The sequence below is a fragment of the Equus caballus genome, chromosome 14 (assembly GCF_041296265.1).
Source record: "Equus caballus isolate H_3958 breed thoroughbred chromosome 14, TB-T2T, whole genome shotgun sequence".
NCBI classification, from domain to species: domain Eukaryota; kingdom Metazoa; phylum Chordata; class Mammalia; order Perissodactyla; family Equidae; genus Equus; species Equus caballus.
In genome coordinates, this window is record NC_091697.1 from 103,821,164 (window position 1) to 103,841,842 (window position 20,679).

The 20,679-nt window shown below is 37.7% G+C and overlaps 1 protein-coding gene across 4 annotated transcripts in view; it reads right to left on the minus strand.

The window, feature by feature from the left end:
- The window catches only part of AGGF1 (angiogenic factor with G-patch and FHA domains 1), a 63,024-nt gene extending 42,713 nt beyond the window's left edge, over window positions 1-20,311 (minus strand). For 3 of the 4 annotated variants that reach the window (XR_002799857.2, XM_070234653.1, XM_070234654.1), the window contains exons 1-10: window positions 19,728-20,301; window positions 17,143-17,245; window positions 15,935-16,137; window positions 14,915-15,079; window positions 12,340-12,528; window positions 8,428-8,755; window positions 7,453-7,564; window positions 6,314-6,365; window positions 1,810-1,911; window positions 271-436 (exon numbers count right to left, since the gene is read on the minus strand). Coding sequence is in view for 3 of the 4 variants with exons in the window: in XM_070234653.1 (XP_070090754.1) it covers window positions 271-436; window positions 1,810-1,911; window positions 6,314-6,365; window positions 7,453-7,564; window positions 8,428-8,755; window positions 12,340-12,528; window positions 14,915-15,079; window positions 15,935-16,137; window positions 17,143-17,245; window positions 19,728-19,937 (1,630 nt within the window). In the remaining variant the exon portion in view is untranslated. Of the gene's footprint in view, window positions 1-270; window positions 437-1,809; window positions 1,912-6,313; window positions 6,366-7,452; window positions 7,565-8,427; window positions 8,756-12,339; window positions 12,529-14,914; window positions 15,080-15,934; window positions 16,138-17,142; window positions 17,246-19,727 lie in introns of all 4 variants that reach the window. The other variant, XM_023618143.2, reaches the window with a different exon arrangement.
- Between the last annotated feature and the right edge of the window lie 368 nt (window positions 20,312-20,679).

A 20,679-nucleotide genomic window follows, 5' to 3' on the forward strand; every position in this document is an offset into this window, starting at 1 on the left:
TGGTCAAAAAGTAACCTAATGCTGTAACAGCACAGCTAAATTACCACACAGAAAAATCAACTACAATCATACTAGCCTAGGCCTCTAATTTCAAATACATGTCATTTCTTCATCTCATTTGATAATATTCACCAAAATATAAATGTATCTCAATACGGTATTGTATCAATTAGATATGAAGCTGGTAGCTAACATATATATTATTAGAACACTCCAGTGAAGTAAAGAGAAAAGTTTTCATGCCCACATGTGACAATACATTTCACATACCAAAAGACTCATCTTTCTTATCAAGACGAAGGTGAGCTCTAACCTGCCCTGGTTCACAGCCATCACAGGTCTCACTGCCAGGGTGGATGTGGAAGGACAACACAGTCTCTCCAATTTTCACTTCATCTCCATGCTCAAGTACATAGGGGTCACATTTAGTTTTAGGCTAAAGGGGAAAAAATTACAAAACAGAAATCCAGGAAGGTTATATATGATTATTTTATGTCTACTCTAAGTAATTAGAACAAAAAAACATTTGAGATGCTTCTCAGTGAGACAGACACACACATGCAAACACACACACACAAACTGCCACAACTCGAGGATGATCCATAATGTTCTACCAATGGAGAGGAAGACAGCTGAACTGAACTGAGAATTTTGATATTCTCAAATCCACTCATCTCCCTATCTCCATGTCCAATCCCATCAGAGAAACACCCAACCCAAACTCCAAACAATCTATCACCAAAACGAAGAACCACCACAGTCAAAAGGTGACGTGTAAAGGAGGTAAGCGTATCACATTTCCCCTTTTCCTCTTCCTTTCTCTTGATAATTCAGTTTTATTTCATTTCTGAATCTTATAGACTAAAAATAAGGCCTCCCTCCCTCTCTTCTGTATCTTATCTTCTTATGTGCCAGGCACTTTGCCACATGTTGGGGATATAAGAGTTAAGTGGACAGAGATAGCCCCTGCCTTCAAGGAGTTTCTACTTGAGCAACATTTCCATTAAAACAATTTTTTTAAAAACATACACACACAAAAAAGGAGGCCCCCTAAAGTTGCTATAACAACATTTACTCTGAAGAGCTTTAAAATGCATTTCTCTCTAAAAGTAAGGCATAGATGCATAATTAGAAGTCAAACTCAACAGTCAAGTATCCACTTATTAAATACTTTTTTTAGTCCTTTCTGGGAATTCCTTCCACAAAACACATTTGGGCTTGAACGCGGATCTAAACCAAATGTGTATAATAACCATGGCCTTCAAGAATAAAAAGCTCTAGATCAGGGGCTGGCCTGGTGGTGCAGTGGTTAAGTTCCCATGCTCCACGCGGTGGCCCGTGATTCATGGGTTTGGATCCTGGGCGCAGACCTACACACTTCTCATCAAGCCATGCTGTGGCGGCATCCCACGTGCAAAGTGGAGGAAGACTGGCACAGATTTTAGCTCAGGGACAATCTTCCTCCAGCAAAAAGAGGAAGATTGGCAACAGATGTCAGGTCAGGGCCAATCTTCCTCACCCCCCCAAAAAAATAAAAAATACAAAATTTAGTTTGGTTTTTAAAAATAACGTGCATGCGGCTAGCCCAGTGTCACAATGGTTTAAGTTTGCACACTCCGCTTCGGCCGCTCAGGATTTGCTGGTTCAGATCCCAGGTGCAGACCCATCCACCGCTTATCAAGCCATGCTGTGGCAAGAGGCCCACATACAAAGTAGACAGGCAGAGATGTTAGCTCAGGGCCAATCTTCCTCAGCAAAAATAATAATAATAATAATGTGCAAGTAATTAATTAGTACATACACACTCACCTGAAGAATCTGTTTTCCGTTAACAATTGTGCCATTTTGACTGCCTTGGTCCACAAGGACATAACTTTGTAAGTCATGGTCAAAATGAATTTCTGCATGAAACTTAAAAAAAGAAACCAGGTAATTATAAAGTAGTATACTTATTTTCTAACCCTAGATAACAATTTCTCTCTGATAGAATGTGATGGACTTTAGTCTCTGATAAATTTTTATTATTTTTAATACTTTATTTTCCTGAATACAAAAGTATTACAATGCTTCTGGTAGAAATGTGGAGCCCACCAAAGAAAAAAGCACCTATAATTCCACCTATAACTGCCATTAATAATGTAGTACCCTACCTTTTCTACTTTTGTAAGAGAGTTGAGATTATACTATAGATACAATTGAAATTATTTTTTCACCTAATGTAAGTATTTGTCCATATCATTAAAAATTCTTAATACAAAAATGTATTTGAAACACTCAGGGTCAACTTCTCAGAGAAGTTTCCCAGTATTTCGATACTCGGGACTAATCACTGCCCCCTTGCTCCAGAGCACTCTGTAACACTCACACCACAGGAAGTTACTGCACATAGGAATGTCACTGTGCTGCTGACAATTATTGCTTACGTTAGTCTACAGTTTTGTTTACCACTCAGTACATAACACAGTGCCTCACATACACTGGCCCTGTACTCAATATGTCTACTTAGTTGGATAAAGAGCTGCAGAAATATTTAATTTAAAATTTCATAAACAGTACACTGCTGGTGGGAATGTAAAAAGGTGCAGCTGCTTTGGAGGGGTCTGGCAGTTCCTCAAAAGGTTAAACAGAGTTACCATATGACTCAACAATTCTACTCCTAGGTATCTATCAAGAGAAATTAAAACATACAGCCAAACAAAAACTTGTACACAAATGTTCATAGCAGCATTATTCCTCAGAGCCAAAAAGCGGAATCAATTCAAAAGTCCATCAAGTGATGAATATACTACATGTAGTCTATCTATACAATGGAATATTATTCGGTGACAAAAAGAAATGAAGCACTGACATACGCTAAAACATGGATGAATCTTGAAGACATGACAGGTGAAGAAGCTAGTTACGAAAGACTACATATGATTCTGTTCATATCAAACGTGCAGAACAGGCAAATCCACAGGGACAAAAGCAGACTGGTGGCTGCCTGGGGCTGCAGCAGTTGGGGGAAATGGGGACCGAACACTAAGAGAGTGGCGTTTCTTCTTATAATAATGAAATGTTCTAAAATGGGTTGTGGTCATGGTTGCACAACTCTGTGAATACACTAAAAACCCTTAAATTACACACTTTCAATGAGTAAGTTGTCTATGGCATGTGAACTCTCTCTCAATGGAGTTATTCTTAAAAAATTTCATAAACATAAACATATAAAATGTTTCAAACACAAAAAAGAATATATTGAGTCTGTCTACCTGTGACCCAGCTTTAATAAATTTTGCTGTATTTGCCTCAGATATTTAAAAGAAAAATTATCATCCATCAATGTGTACCTTACTCTGTCCAACCCCTACCCTTCCTCTTCAGAGGTCTGATGTTTATTTAATCACAATGCATCTCTTTATACTTTCACCACATGTGTATGTATCCATAAACAATGTGTTTATTTTGCCTGGTTTGGAACTTGATATAAATGGGAATCATAATTTATATAAAGGAAATTCATAGGTCTTAAATGCACAGTTAGATGAGTTCTGACAAATGCATGCTCTCTATACATTTCTTTCATTTTGCTTCTTTGGCTTATTTAACATTATGTTGTGAGGTGCATCCAGTTGTCGTCGACAGTTGTGCCATTTTGCCGTATGGTAATCCATTGTACGGATGTACCACAATCTACATATTCTTCTGATGATGGACAACCAGGTTTTTTCAAGGTTTTACTATATTTAAAATGTTTCTGAGCCAGCCCTGCTGGCCTAGTGGTTAAAGTTTGGCACGCTCCACTTCAGTGGTCTGGGTTCAGTTCCCAGGCTTGGAACCACACCACTCATCTGTCAGTAGCCATGCTATGGCGGCGGCTCACATAGAACTAGAAGGACCCACAACTAGAATATACGGCTATGTACTAGACTTTGGGGAGGTGAACAAAAGAGAGAGAGGAAGATTGGCAACAGATGTTACCAAGCAAAACTTTCCCAGCAAAAAGAAAAAACGTTTCTATGAACATGCCACCTTCCTGTGGACAAGAAAAATGTTTCTCTGGGGTATATACTTAGAAATGAAATTGCTCAGCCATAGTATATGCAAATCTTAAACTTTATTGGACACTGCCATATCATTTTCCAAAGTGGTTGTAACAATTGTTATGCCCAACAGCAGTCTACAGGAATTCTTGCAGGTCTATATAGCCTTAATCCACACAGTATTATTAGAATTTTTAGATTTGCAAGCATAATAGGTGTAAAATTAAATCTCATCATTGTGATTTTAATTGGCATTTTCTGAGTACAACTGAGGCTGAAACTTTTCTCATGTTTATTAGCCACTGGGTTTCCTCTTCTGTAAATTTTCTCTTCATGTCCTTCACACATTTTTTTCAATTGCATTGTTTAGGGTAATAATAACTATATCAAAGAGTTTAAATAGGATCAAGTCTTTCGATTTGAAACCTTATTCCAAAGAGCTGTTCTAAATTATGCTCCCAACAGAAGTGATATTTAATAAATATGCTGAATGAAAACTGACATCTTGGCTTCATTTGTATTTCCTAAATTACTAGAAAGATGGAATGGTTTTCATATCTTAATCACAATATTTCCTCTATTGTGCATTGCTTATTTATGTTCTTTACTCATTTACCTATTGGTGTCACAGTGGGGTTTGAAAAAATGAATTTGTTTCAGCTTTTAAAATATAAAGAACGTATATTTTGTCATATCTGTCTGACTGTCCTAGTCTGCCTTTTAAATTTGTTTCTTAACATATAAAGAACTTCAAACTTGGAGGCGGCCCCATGGCTGAGTGGTTAAGTTCGCGCGCTCCACTGCAGGTGGCCCAGTGTTTCGTCTGTTTGAATCCTGGGCGTGGACATGGCACCACTCATCGAGCGACGCTGAGGTGGCATCCCACATGCCACAACTAGAAGAACCCACAATTAAGAATATACAACTATGTACCGGGGAGGCTTTGGGGAGAGAAAGGAAAAAACTAAAATCTTTGGGGGAAAAAAAAAAAAAAGAACTTCAAACTTAAATTATTCAAAATTATCTTGTCCTCTGTAACTCTTTTCTACTTTCACACAGCTAACAAATTATTCACCCTGCCAGTGGACATGTTAGTTTAAAAGAAAGAAAAAGCAGAAATGACACCAGAGAACTACCTATATTTCAGATTGGACTGGGAGAAGGACGTTGCTCTTTAAGTCATAGACTGGGTTTTCTTCGGAGGTAGAAGAAAGGAAAGTCATAGGAAAGTAAAAAAGCAAAATAATTTGGTCAGAGTTCACGTGAAGAGGATTTCCTTCCCTCTGAATGAGTCCAAACAAAGTAAAAATAACTAGATTTTCAAACTAATAATGGGAAACAAATTTCATTCCCAAAAGGCAAAAAGCCACATAAAATATATACTTTAGATCCATATTGTAGTCCATTAAATAGAAACAAAGTAGAGATGATGAAAGGACCAAAAAAAGACCAAAAAAAAAAAAAAAAGGAAAAATAACAACCATAGAAGGGAGGGGGAAAACTAGAGAAAATAAAGAAAAAGAAATATAGAGTGTCAGCAGCTAAACCTTTTGTTTTTTTCTACTTGTAACTTAAGTTGCAACTCGGTTCTTACTGTTTGTTCTGAAAACTCAACTGTTCTTTTTCCTGAAACCATTAGAGGCTCAACTAAGAACAGCTGTAAATGGAGAGCCCTGGGTCACGAGGATAGATGGTTCTTGGGTTGTAAAATACTCTGGACTCAAAGCAACTGTCTGCTAAACCAGCCTGAATCAACATCTGATTCATTTTTGAACTGCCATAATATCTAGCATATTTATTTCACTCAATAAATATTTGTTAAATGGGTATTACTTTAATATTTAAATTAATATCTACTTCTGCTCCAGACTATTAAAAATTAAACATAATTTGGGGCTGGCCCAGTGGCATAGTGGTTAAGTTCACGTGCTCCTCTTCGGCAGCCCAGGGTTTGTGAGTTCGGATCCTGGGCACAGACCTACACCCTGCTCAACAAGCCCTGCTGAGGCAGCATCCCACAGACAAAACAGAGGAAGATTGGCACAGATGTTAGCTCAGGGACAATCTTCCTTACCAAAAGAAATTAAAAATAAAAATAATTTATCCAAATTGTGATAAAGAATTTTTATTTTCTTAAGCAGTGGAATAAACAAATCTGCATTGATTTCATTACCATTACTACACTGACTATTAACCTTTCTATTAATTGGGAAAAACCCTAAGCTTTCTGCCATAATGATGATTTATAAAACACATCTAGGGGACTATAGTTGAAAACTCAAGGTACTCACCTTACTGACACCAACTTCGGGGATTCGGAGAGTATGCTCCATATCTTTTTCTCTGCAGAGTTAAGTAAAATTTCTTTAGTAATTTTTGAAGCATACATATACAGAGGCAGCACTTACAGTGACATGGAAAGAATTTGTTTAAAAAGATGATGCTTTTTGTTTTAAAAGACCATGCTACAATGAAAGTCTATCACACTAAGCCCCATTTCCTAAATCCTGCTCTAAATTTCCTGTTTGAAGGGAGGTTCCAGAATTACTTTTATTCTTTAGTACATCTATCTGAGCTAATAAACATCCAACGGGACAAGATATTCTTTGTACTAATGTCAATCATTTATTCCAGATATGCTATGTTCCCACTTCCATTACTATGTGTAAAAGGAACCTAATATTCTCCAAGAATTTAAAACTAAGGGGGCTGGCCCAGTGGCCCAGTGGCACAGTGGTTACATTCAGCACACTCCACTTCAGCTGCTCAGCTTCATGGGTTCAGATGCTGGGTTTGGACTTACACCACTCATCAGCCATGCTGTGGCGGTGACCCACATACAAAGTAGAGGAAGACTGGCACAGATGTTATCTCAGGGCTAGTCTTCCTCAAGTAAACAGAGAGGAAGATTGGCTACAGATGTTAGCTCAGGGTGAATCTTCCCCAGGAAAAGAAAATTAAGATATTGTATAAAATCTGAATTAATGATTATCTTTCCCTTTAGGAAGAAAGGAAATTATCCAATTCATGATTAAAACCTAACTCTCTACCAAGTGGTTATGCATTACAAACGAGTAAAAGCAAAGCAGCAGAGAAGGAGGCCAATACTGGCTTTAGGTAAGCAATTTGAACCAGCACAAAGGGTAAGAAAATTACAAAATCTCTGTGGAAGGTATCACCAAGATTTTACCTCTTTATATATGCAGCCCCCTTTTGGGACCATGAAGTCCCAAACTTTGAGTGATTTTCAAAAGCAAGAGACAAAAGCTAAGTGTCAATAATATTTTTTCAGTGGGAGAGGGAGGGACGTGGATGTCATATTTTGTCTATTCAACAAGCACCATGCACATTACATGATAATTGCTCAAGAAATGTACAAGCCATTGGAAAAAGACAAATAGATAAATATAGTAATATTAAACATTTTTACCTTCCAATTGTAGCAGGGTTTACAGCTGTAATGATAAAAAGTGATCCTGTCTGCAAGACTGGTGATCTAATAACAATTACTCTAATACACGGGGGCCAAATTTTTTCTTCATCTGCCAAAGAAAAAAGGGGGTAAATATTAATTCAAATGCTATGTAAAAAAATTAGAAATGTCTAGGGATAAGGAAGAAGCATCCATAAAATAAAAATGTATTGATCAAAAATCTTAATTATATTTAAACCACCTTTTAAATTCTGCTATATGACAAACGCACTGAGAAACGCTTAATACTGTTACCAATTTAAAGGGATCAATCTAAAAGTATTCAGTAAATTCAGTATCTATCACAATTATAAAAGAATCAACTCAGTTTTTTTTAAGGCTTTAAAAAATTTGAAAAAATTTTTTGAAAAAATGCCAACAAGCATTTTTATATGAAGTTAGAAAAACTGAGTCCACTTTTTAAAAAAGAGTGAGAGAAATTCCATAAGGCCAAAATAAGTTCAATTCCCTAATACGAAATCCTGAGTTTTAAAAGTATGTTTCCATATTCTCAAGTAAAATAATATTAGATTTACTATAATACTTATGTAGCTGAATTCACGGACTATACTTTTTACAGGCAATTTGTTCTTTCCCCCTCAATTACAAAAGTGGACTACAAGTATCTAACCCACTAAAATAGACTTAATACATTCTTCAGGATTAGAATGGAGATAACTCGGTATTGTGTTCTACTGACTAAGCCATTCATGCAATGAAACGTTAAGGTCCAAGTATGTACCACATATTCACATTCTACTCTCTGAAAACAACCAAGTGGTAGCCCTCGTAGTTTTCAGTAACGTCATTAAAACAATCAGTTTACTCTTCGGCGGCTACGTTATGACTTACTAACATTTGTAACTGCATTGCTCTTTGACAACCGCCAGACTGGGTAATTTGCATAAAATTGAATGACGGTTATTTACTCACCCTCATCCTCAGTATCTTCTGCAGTTACACTGTCTTCACTGGTCATGTCTTCATCATAACTGTCCTCGGTCTGAGAATCTGTAATTTCACCTTCTTCTGGTTCACTATCAGTCTCTACGATTTTCTCCTCTTTAAACGAAGTCAAATTATAGGTGTTTTCATTAAGAGATTCTACAGTCTTTCCACTAACTGGAACAGTGAATTTGGGGGGACTATTTTTGTAATGAATGTCTATTTTGGCCTTCTTCTTCACAGTTGCAAAATCTTCTCCCTCCTTGCAGTTTATATGTTCAACACTGGATGCTTTTTGATCTTCTGAAGTCAAATCCTAGAAAGAGGTGGGTGGGGAGGTGGGAACAGGGGAGAATAATCTTAAACATGGCCATTTTATAACATTTAATGCTAAATGTTTCAGTGAATTAGTGAAGATACATGTACAGCGAAATAACAATAGCTATTATCTGTACGCTCTCTTCCTCTCATGTTTCCTTTCTTGATCAATGACATTACCATCCACATCAAAAATCTCATAGTTATCTTTGACATCACCTTACCCACCACGTGGAATCAATTACCAAGCACTGTAGACTATGTTTACAATTTATCCCAGTTCTCTCCTTATCTATTCTCAATGTCCTAAGTGTCCCAGTCAAGGACCTCACTGCATATTGCTTGGACCACACAACAGCCTAGACCAATACTGTCCAATAAAAATGTAACGCAAGCCATATTTATACTTTAAAACATTCTAGTAGCCATGTTAAAAGCAGGTTAAATTCATTTTTTTATTCTATCTAACCCAATATTTACAAAATATTATTATTTATATAAATATTAACATTTATTCAATATACTTACTAAGGAAATATTTCACATGGACTTTATGTACTAAGTCTTCAAAACTGAATGTAGTTTATACTTACAAGCATCTTGATTAGGACCAGCTACATTTCAAGGGCTCAACAGCCACATGTAGCTAACGGCTACCTTATTGGACAGCGCAGGCCTAGAGAATACAGCTACCCTAAATTTTCTTCTTGAACTTTTAACCAATTATCAAGTCAACATACATAAAATACAGAATTGGCTTTAATTTCGGCAGGAATTTAAAGATTCTAATGTAGCAGAACAGTAGTTTTGTAAAATTTAGTATTTTATAGAGTTGGTTGGATAATACACAACAGTTTAAAGTAAAGATGAATCAGTTACATCTTTTTTATTCCGAAATTCCAACTTACCTAGCATAAGCTTTCTACTATTTATTATACACGTATAGTGGGCATGCCTTACAACAAATGAATAAATCTATTATTTTAACCTTAGAAGAAGCAGAGTTATTTCCCTCTTTTTCCTTTCACTTGTAACACACTCTAAATTTCTTTCTCCCTTAGAGCAACATGATGTGAGTTCTTCTGTTATGTTATAAAATATGAGAGCATCTTAAACACATTTTTAATTGCAACATAAATTCAATTTAGAGACTGGCTAAACACTCGCAGTGTGATAAACTATATAAACTTCCAGCAATACAAACTCACCAAGGACAAGAACAAGGGCAAGGAGCTGAAAAACTATGAAGAGCTTTAAAGGCCACTGTGAATTATAGCAAAAAATTCCCATATCTATATATACTTAATAAAAAAAGCAGTTTCCAATCTGTATATTTTATTATTATTACTGCTTATAGGACAACATACGGAGGAGAACAACGAGTGAAACTGTCAGAGATGCAACTTTTAAAAAACTATTTGCCAGTCCAGAATGTTAAATATTCATTAAGAGATGAGAAAGGGGGCCTATATGTGGGCATTGAAGCATAAATGCATATTTCAAGTTATTTACTCCAATCTCCTCACCCGACTCCCTTCCTTCCACATACCCTCCACTTCCAAAGAGTGAGGCTCAAGAGTATCTTAAAAAATAAAAAGATGAGGATGTCTTAACTGGTCTCCTATGCTTCACAGCTACCTTTTAGAATCATCAGGAAATTCTCAAAATTACATCAGGGATTTTCTTAAGTCCCTGTCCTGGAGTTCACATGTATTCAAAGAAGGATGCTGAAGATGAGCAGTTATGGGAACTAAGCAGGATCAAAATCCCACAGACCGCTTTCAAGTTTCAATCTCTACTCTGTCAGAGAAGGTCATCTGCAGACCCCCATGTGTTCTGTTCTCAGTGCTAGGGAGGTGTACTTTCACTACCTACCCTTTCAAACAGTTCAACCACTCGTAACAGTTAGGAGTCATTACAACAGAGGTCTTGAAAGCAAACGGAAAAATCATTTTTACTATTTTAGTCATATACTCTTCTAAGTATTATCAGTGAAAATAATAGAGAAATAGCAACAAATCAAATACAGAATAGAAAATAAATCCAACAGAATCCCAATTCTATATTTGAACTTCACTAGTATTATACATTTAAAAATTTTTCTTTGGTTAAGAAGAGAAAAACATAAAATTTCAAGAGTAAAGTATCTAATAATTGCCACAATTCACAAAACGCTATATAACAAGCCTCCTTTCCTGCCTATAAACCATTAACCTTATCTGATTAGGGAGTAGAAATAAGAGCACTGATAACATTTTAAATATTTTCCTTCTTTAAATTTAACATTGTATCATAAGCATTTTTAAAATTCCCCTCTTTCTTTTTTTTAGATTGGTACCTGGGCTAACAACTATTGCCAATCTTTTTTTTTTTTTTCTGCTTTATCTCCCCAAACACCCCTGTACACAGTTGTATATCTTAGTTGCACGTCCTTCCAGTTGTGGGATGTGGGACACCGCCCACAACGTGGCCTGACGAGCGGCGCCATGTCCGCACCCAGGATCTGAACCCTGGGCCGCCGCAGCAGAGCATGTGAACTTCACCACCTGGCCACAGAGCCGGCCCTCCCCTATCTTCATAAACTACCACTTTAAGGCCTAAATGATGCTTTGTCAATTAAATGTGCTAGCATTTTCTTAACCCAGTATCTTGTGGGCCATTTGAACTCAATTTTTTTCTGTTCTCATAAATACTGTTGTATAATTATACAAAGGCATTTTTCTTTCTTTAGGATTTTTAAAAAAATAAATTAGGAAAACAAGATTTTCCAGTTAAAGAATATGAACATTTTTATGGTTACTGATATAAACAGCCATCAATTTTCCAAACAGATACCAATTTACACTCCTAATGACTATGTACCTAATCTATATTTGCTAGCAATGGATTTTTTTAATGTTTGCTAACATAATAGGTAAGAAATTGCTCAATATGACTAAGAAAGTTGAATTTTACTTACGTCTACTTATAAACAGTGTTTTTCTTTTACTGTGTATTGTGCACTGACATCAACTTATCAATAGAGTCTGAATGTTCTTCTTCTCAATTAGACAACATGAGTATTTTATCTGCCCTAAATCTACTTCCTTCAAACTTTAAGAAATCCTTTCTATTTCTAGTGACAGAATTTGTGAAAAAGTCCATGTTTGCTCCGTGTGACTGCTCCTTGTTTGACAGATTCTGATACCTTGCTATCTTAATGGATATGTTTGAAATACAGAGTTACCGAAGGATTTTCAGCTTCATCAAAACTTTTGGCTTAATTATGATATCACCATTATGCAAATTTAAAAAATGATGAAGACGTTACCTTTTCCTTATTTACTTATTTATTTATGTTTTTAGTGAAGAAGATCAAGCCTGAGCTAACATCTGTTGCCAATCTTCCTCTTTTTGCTTGAGGAAGACTGTCCCTGAGCTAAGATCTGTGCCAATCTTCCTATATTTTGTATGTGGGACAGTGCCAAAGCATGGCTTTATGACCGGTGTGTAGGTCCATGCCCAGGATCCAAACCTGTGAACCCCGGGCCGCTGAAGTGGAGCACACAAACTTAACCACTACATCACCAGGCCAGCCCCTACCTTTTCCTCATTTGTTGTAGAAGAATCTGGATCCTTTCTTTTCTTCTTCGATTTCTTATCTCTACTTTGTTTTGCACCAGAAGTCTGATAAGGTTGCAGATCTACTCGAGAATGAAACTGATATCGACCACTTTCCACATCACAGTAGTAATAAATTCCAGTGGAAGGATCATAATATAGTTGATTTTCCTTTCAAAGTCAAGAGAACAGTAAGTTTTATTCATGTAAGATGAAATGCAATACAAGAATAAACAACAGAAATGCCAAATATATTCAAATACAGTAAATGTTTCTTATAAGAACTATGGTACTTTCTGAAGATAATGAATAAAGATAACAAAATGAAAAATGCTTGTAACTTTCCAAAATACTTTACCATTCAATAGCTGCTCTAATTTTCCTAGTGGGAACAATGAATAAATTTAAATATTAAATTGAATCTCATGAAACTGCCAATATATGACCATTTTTTTACCTATAGAAATAGCCATTTCATATGACTCAATACATTACTGAAAAATGATAACAAGAAACCTTCCAGAAGTCGTGAAAACTAAGGCATACGTCAGAAAAAGGTGAGCATATAAAAGCAACTCCAGACCCCTTATCTTTATGACTACACAGTAATGGTTTGGCAGTATAAACCCCCAAACCACTCCTCTCAATGTCATAAAACAAAGATTTGCCTTTTAATATTCATGACTAAAAGTCCTGAAGAAAAATTTGAAAGTAAAATTAAGCTCATAAATACTACAACATAACATTCTATATAAAGAAATTGAGAAACAATTGTCTTCACTAATTAATTCTACAGTAAGTAACTAAGTAAGACTTATGTGTAAAGTAGCCATGCAGAAATGAGTTTTGGCAAATTATGGATGAAAAGTATAAAGATAAAATTATGTAATCATCTGCATTTACTAGGTATTGTACTATAGGTACAGACACTGTAATGGCCTCTAGCTATAGGCCTATATCTATAGGCCAGTACTCTATAACCAAGATTTAACTGAACAGTCTATATTTTATTTACATCATAAAGCCATGCAGATCAGACCTGGAAATATCTTATGTATACTGAGATTAAGCAAATAAAACTTCCTGAAAAGGAGTAACTCGTTCTTCTCACTGTTGATACTACTGCAATTTATTGTCTTTAATCCATTTTGCAGATCTCTTACAAAAATATTTTGAATTTTCACTATCCTTCCCTTAACTAAAAAACTGAATGGAAGCATTCTAATCTTTACTTCTAGTGATAAGAGAACTTTTATAACTCAAACCTTTTTTAATCTGTTATGCCTTTCAGTCCAAAATATAGACATTTCCAAAAATATTTTTAAATTTTTATTTAATTAAAATAAAATGAAAACTAGCACAACAAAAATGCCAAAACAATGAGGTCCCTAATTTACTAAGACATATAACCTGCAGAGTGTAACTAACCATTTCCAGAAGAGATGTCAGGAAGAAAGATACAGGAAGGAAGGTAGAAGAATGATGAAGATTAATGTCATTTACTTGAAAACTGTGTTTTTTCCTAGAAACCAAATAAGTAATAGCTACTGTCTTTGGTAATAAGAGTTTAAGCATTAATTTTCTGGGTATTAATTACCATTGTCAATTAGCATACTCCTGTGAAAGAAAACCTTCTCCTTACAAAGGAATTACCAGTATACCAAGAACAAACCGACAAGCTAATGAAACCCCTTATCTAACTGAGATACTTAGTGTTATCACTATGTTCCCTAGATCAGTTAGCAACAGTTCCAGTAACTGGAATGACGAACATCTGCTCCACTTTGGGCACTACATTCTCTAACTCCTGAGGACCAGATCACATGCCTAGACCGCTGAGGCTGAGGCACATGGGTATGTGAGTTCCATCATCATCGTCATCAAATCCTGAATAAAATCCAATTAAGTACTAGACTTTGACAGCCATAACACTGTATTTTAAGTCAACAATTTTATTTTCTGGTTCTGTCCTAGTCAGAGGTCCATGACATTTCTGATTCCACACGAATTCCCTAGTTTTCACTGTTAACAGATTGATTTTTAAAAAGTGAAATGTTTAAAAGCCACAGAATATAAAACAAGGACTAACAATAAACATGCTATGAGAATTCAAGAAAAAAATTCCCTCTGTGGCCTCAAAAGGATTCATAAGGATATAACTATTTGAAACAAAAAAAATTTCACCCCAAGCCTAGAATTAACAATGTCACTTCCTTATCAATTCTATGAAAAAAATGTTAGTTTAGTTCATAAACATTTTACAACAATGCAGTTGTCTGCTTTTATTAATAAATGCTCTAACATTTTTCTGTTAGTTTACATATAAACAGTTATTGGACTCTAAAATAATAATCACAATTAACTTATTTAATTAAAAACCTAGAAGTGTAGCATCATAAGCTATTTTATAATTCTTTATTCTTGTCAAACAGCTTTGAATCAAACATAATTTTTAGGTGCAGCTCCTTGCTTTTCTTAATTCAGCTGAGGGTTTAATATTTGGCATCAAGCAGCTAAGTGTACAACGATACAGTATTAAAAGCTCTGAGATACTTACAGAATCATAATAGAAACCAGTGCTGTGATCGAAATACAGCCCAGTACTCTCATCATAACTGAATCCAGTCTGTGACACAGCAGCTTCTGCAGCAGCTCTCAAACTTTCAGCTAATGAGGCACCTTCTAAGGATGTGTCTTCAGTTGCTAATGCAGATGCTGGCTCCTAGGTAAGATACATTCATGTCAGGTAAAACAAAAACTCCCTTATATCAATTTAAAAGTTGGCAGAATTTGAAATGATAGACTTAAAAACTATTTTAAATAATCAGACCTCGATTTCTGCAATGGAAAGGGGTAGCTACAAATTACAATTTGATCCACTTTTAAAAATATTTACTAATGTATCAGTTAATTCAATTTTGACCCAGTTTTAAAGACACTAAAAGTGAGTGACCATTACTCAAAAATAAATGCCTGATACCATAGGAAAGCAAGCCACAAAAAACAGACTCTGAAATAGTTTTTAAGACAAATGATCTAGATTCTCTAATAATTATAGGTTCAAAGGGAAAAAAAAATTTAAAAGAGAGACAGAGAAGAAAGCTACAGATTACATGAGCTATATCACACATCAAACAGTTGTACCGTATGAACCTTACTGGGCTCCTGCTCCAAACTGGAGAAACAAATTTGTAAAACATTCAGGGAAATCTGAACAGTTGCAGGACATGGGACATAAAGGAAGCATTAAAAAAATTTTGTTGTGAACATGGTATTGTGGTTCTTGCCCCAAAATGTTTTGGTTGAGTCAAAATATACTAACAAATTTTCTTTGTTTTAGTTTATGTACTATACATCATAAATTTTTGGAACACAACCGAGTAGGAAAACAATTATACACGTGAACAAGTTCTAATTTTTGTTTCTCAAAAACTGTACTCACTGCATAATTATACACACAATGTTTACAAACCCTGTATATGTTTTGATGGAACAAAGAAGTCTTTTTTCTATAAAATAACAACAAAGAAAGACATGTTCTTGGGCATCAACAGTTTCATGTTAAGCATTTTATTACCTGTGAATGTGAGGCATAATGGTCCTCTTGTCCACATTTAACATTTTCTGTTATATCAGTACCAGTGTAAGCATCATTTTCTATTTGTGACTGGTCTTTAGAATTCAAAGTAGAAGGTTCAATATTCTGATCTTGCTGAACTGAGAGCTCAGTCACTTTATCTGGAAGACTAACATCTTTATAGTATGTTTGATAATAATAATCTGTAGCAAAAATAAATCAAGTGATACCACATTAGAATAGTGTATGTAAAAAGGACTGAATTCCAAAACACGGGCACTGAACACAAAACAGCACACACTGCAAATAAATCACATTTTTACAACTGTACACATTTTAACAGATTAACATTTATGGTGCACATAAATCTGCAGAAATATATGTCTTTGATTCTCATGTCACCTTCAGTAGCTGTCAAGCTAAAAAGAAAAAAAAGGTAAGCAGATTTGGATTTTCCACAGCAAGAGGAAAAAAGAAAACAGGTAGACAGGTTGTGTTCTGTCGAAAAAAATTAGCAACACTTAACTTCCAACCACGTATCTTAATGTTGTTTTGTATTAAATGACAATGGAATAAAGACAATGTGTCAAGGGTTGCTTTTTCTGTCAAATTTCTCTCAAGACGCTGACTTTTTAAAAAATATATCATACAGATATGTAATGTTAATACTATTGCCGTGCTTAGCAATTTAGCTAAATTATGTACTGAATAAAACAAGGAAAAATAATGGGAAGGATGATTTCTTGTGGTCCCAATTTAATAAAACTCAGTTGCTGAGTTATTTTGCCTCACAACATAATGCCACTGATGCGGCCACGGTAGCGGACTCACCCTTCCCATAAAGGCCTAAGAGACTGGCACTGAACACAATGCCAAGTGGAATGCGTCAACAAGGAAACATATGCCTCTGGTCACAAGGAAGGCCAGACAAGAGTAGATGGCTCACAGCACGGCAAAAATTACTCAGTGAATGTGCCACTGAAAACACATTAGCAGGATTATGTATTTATGGGAATGACAATACCTTTCTACTTTCCCACCAGAAGAGCTAATGGATTATCTGAAAATACCAAATCATATGGCAAGAAGGCAACATTCTAACAGTTCTCCTATGTGTCTAGTTTGCCTATTTGACAGTTACAGACAACTCTACATTAGCATGATCTGAATGCAACAGTCTTGGGCTATCGTCCCTACAAGCTGCATACCTGAGATGGACCAAGGAGGGTGGTTCTCTGTTTGTACTTCTACATCAGACTTGCTATTATCTTCCTTTCTTCCACAATGGAGTATTTTGCTGAGCTCTTCTACCTAAAAGAAAACAAGGCTTTAGGAAAAATAAATCATATAGCAATCTAATATACACATCATTCTCCTGAAATTACAATAACTACTTTTCTGGGAAAAAGATTTAGAGAAGTACCCAGAGCAGCTAGTTTCCTTTTCAGAAAAACTAAAAATACTAAAATTGACTTGCTTTCACCTTTTACTTTTGCGGGGGAGATGTTTTTATTCTTATACTCTGTTGCTAAACTTCAAAATACCCCCTCCAAAAATCAGATTGAGTAAATTAATAGGACTCTGTGAACAAATCCTTTAACAAATAAGAATATTTTATACTAATATTTCAATCTGTTAGTTCTCCCTAAAGAATTAGGAAAAAAGTATTAACTCTTATTCGTTGAACTAAATCATCTAATAGCATTCCGTGTCCTCCAGCTGAAATAAGTGTTCACTTAAATACAGTAAGCCGCTCATAAGCTTTAATGTACTTTTTTTTTCACATGGTAGTCTTACGACTAAATAACCGCAGAAGGGACGATGGACGCCTCATCGGAGGAGCATCTGACCTCCCTGTGCCGAGGCTGGAGCTACAGAGTGTGAAAATAGCCACAAGCAGATGAGCAGCAGCCTCAACACACCTCAGTCGGACAGCATCTCAATATGAGACATCTATTATAAGCATGCAACTAACCAAAAAACAGGCTTCTGAGTATTTCTTTAATGATATAGAGACCTTAAAACGAGAAAGGTGATAAAACTGATTATATACAGATTATCTAGGTACTTCATCAGTTATCAGATCTGCTACTACCAGGGCTGGAAGCAAGTAAAGCAGCCAGAGCATAAAATTTAACGAGGCACTCACTTGCAGCTTCACTCAAGTACAAGCTCTGTACCTGAGGGTGAGTGCTCCCTTAAATTTTGCGCCCTAGGCTACTGATTGCCTCGCCCAGTTCTGGATCTGCCTACTACCACCATTACTATGAACTAGATCACTTATTCAGTATCTGCTACATGCTACACAGTATACTTGCTACTCTGGATAACATCTCGTTAATTCTTACAACCACCTTACTAATTAGTTGCCCTAATCCCCACTATACATGTGAGAAACCTAAAAAGACAAAGTAATTTGGACAAGGTTCTTTTGACTCCAAAGCTTGTACATACTATGTTTTTCTACTCGTTCACCCTTAGTTCTCAAGCCAACTTTTTACTGCTCCAGAAAAAAACACAATTTAGTCATTTAGGATGACAGTCAACCACCAAACTCCACCGGCCACCAGGGAGGCTGACTAGGAAGAGAGCAAGGAGGAGTTATCACTATGGCCTGTAGAGCTGAGAATTTCTATACATTTCAATTTTTCACATTGGCCCACCAAATTACCACTAATAAGCAAAACATTGGCTCTTCAAGGATTAGCAAAAATGTTTTCTTTTAGGATCTCTATGGCAGGCAGTGCTCGAACAAGTTAGAATTATAAAAGGGTTTTTAAAAGGCTGTCATATTTTGCTCCCCTTCCCCCCACAATATTTTAACTCCATCTCCAGTGTCCTAGCACAGTCCTTAGCACTGTAGGTGTTCAAGAACCAGCTGTTGAGTAAACAAACACAAATTTTCTACAATGTCATAACGTTAACAACTTTATACACGTGCATACCAAGTCACTGCAACTCAGCAGTTATTTGCATAGACCATTTGATAACAACGCATTAAGTTCGATGACGTTTTAGTGTTCAGCCTACACACGTGGTTTTAGGAAATGTACCAATATATTCCAAAGGACTGGCCAACAGTTGAATGGAAATAAATAGCGATGTGAAAATAACCTGCTGGGACAGGCTGCAAGTGCCCAACAAATCAAGCTGGAAAATTTATTATGCTCCCGTCCAAAAGTAAAAAAAAAAAAAAAGTGTGATAGTTTGAGTATCTGTCTATACCGTATTTTATGAAATTGAACTTAGCTGGTTAGTGTCTCTAACAAAGAAAGTTTTATCTTCCCTACTTCCACCAGAAAACTCAAGATGATACACGCCCAGAGCAACCTTACACATACCTAGTGTTCAACAGCTTGTAAGACAGTTTGTTCCCGCTTAGGTGCTGTCACCTTCCCCTGCGGGGTGCCAGTGTTCTCATTTTAAGGGCACCTGAGGCTCGGCATCAGGTCACATACCCAGAGAGTGAGTGACGGGATTCGGACTCAAGTCCAGCGCTTTAACAAACTCAGAAGTAATCTAGAACAAAACATTACACACACGCCCAGTGCCAAGGGGCCGTTACGAGCCAGGAGGACAAACGGGCTAGAGCGCTGACGTTCAAGCCACGCCGGCCGTAGGCGCGGCTCACGCACTCGTCTGAACCCAGGGGCCGAGCTCAGGTTTGCTGCACAGCTACTCGGAATTACAATCGCACTGAACTTCTTCTCTCGAGCACCTATCAGGCCGATCTGGGCCCTGCCGGGGAGCCCGCGAGGCTCTCGGGGGCCTCGCCGGGCTGCGGGGCGCGCACCTGGGTGCGGAGCTCCTGGTTGTTGCTCTCAGCGCTCTGGTACAGCCGCTCCGTGTGGTGCAGCAGCTTCTCGATCTCCCGCACCTGCCGCTTGCAGCTCCGCAGCTCGCGTTCCAACTTCTCCACCTTCCGCCTCAGCTGCGCCAGCTCAGGCTCGGGGGAGGGCGGCGGCGACGGCGACAACGGAGGCGACGGCGCCTCGGAGGCCATGGGCCCGGGCGAGGAGGCCCGCGGGCGCGGAGGGCTGCGCTCAGGCGGAGGCGGGCGCCGGCGGGCCGAGAAGCCACGGGAGCGCGCGGGCAGCGACAGGCGGCCTCACCCGCACCCGGCCGCCGCGGCCCCTGGCCATGGCGCCCTGAGGCTCGCTGCCCGTAGCCGAGAGGAACTGCGGGCCACCAGCAAGGGGCAGACAGCCGCGCCCTGCCCAATCGCCCGCCTTTGAAACAGGAAAACTTTATTGGCAACTATCCTCTCCAGCGACCGGGACAGCCGCGGGAGCGTTGGGGAAGTGGGCGGGCCAGAGAAACAGAGCCCGGAAGCGCCCGGGCCGTTCCCGGGCTGAACCGGAAGTGATGGGGCTGGGCGGGGCCGAGGCGGAAAGGGAAGCGACGGGAAGCGAGAGGGGCCTCTACGGTGCACGCGCGCAGTCCCCGACGTCTGCGGCGGGCCGGGCGGTGTGGAAGGGCGTGGAGAGCTGGCGTGAAAGCGGTTACTGAAGCTTTGGAGTGATGGACACGGTCGCAGCCTCTGGTCTCAGACGTTTGCCCTTGCCGACTTTCAAAAAGTTTTCAAACTTTTTGCATAGAGCGCACTTCCTAGCTCCTCGTTTTAGGGATGAGAACACTGAGTCTCCAAGTAATGGTTTACCAAGGTTTATGGAGATAGTGCTCACCCAGGCCTGGGACGCAGTGTTCTGATGCTCTGCTTACTTAGTCCTTCTGCTGATTCCTTG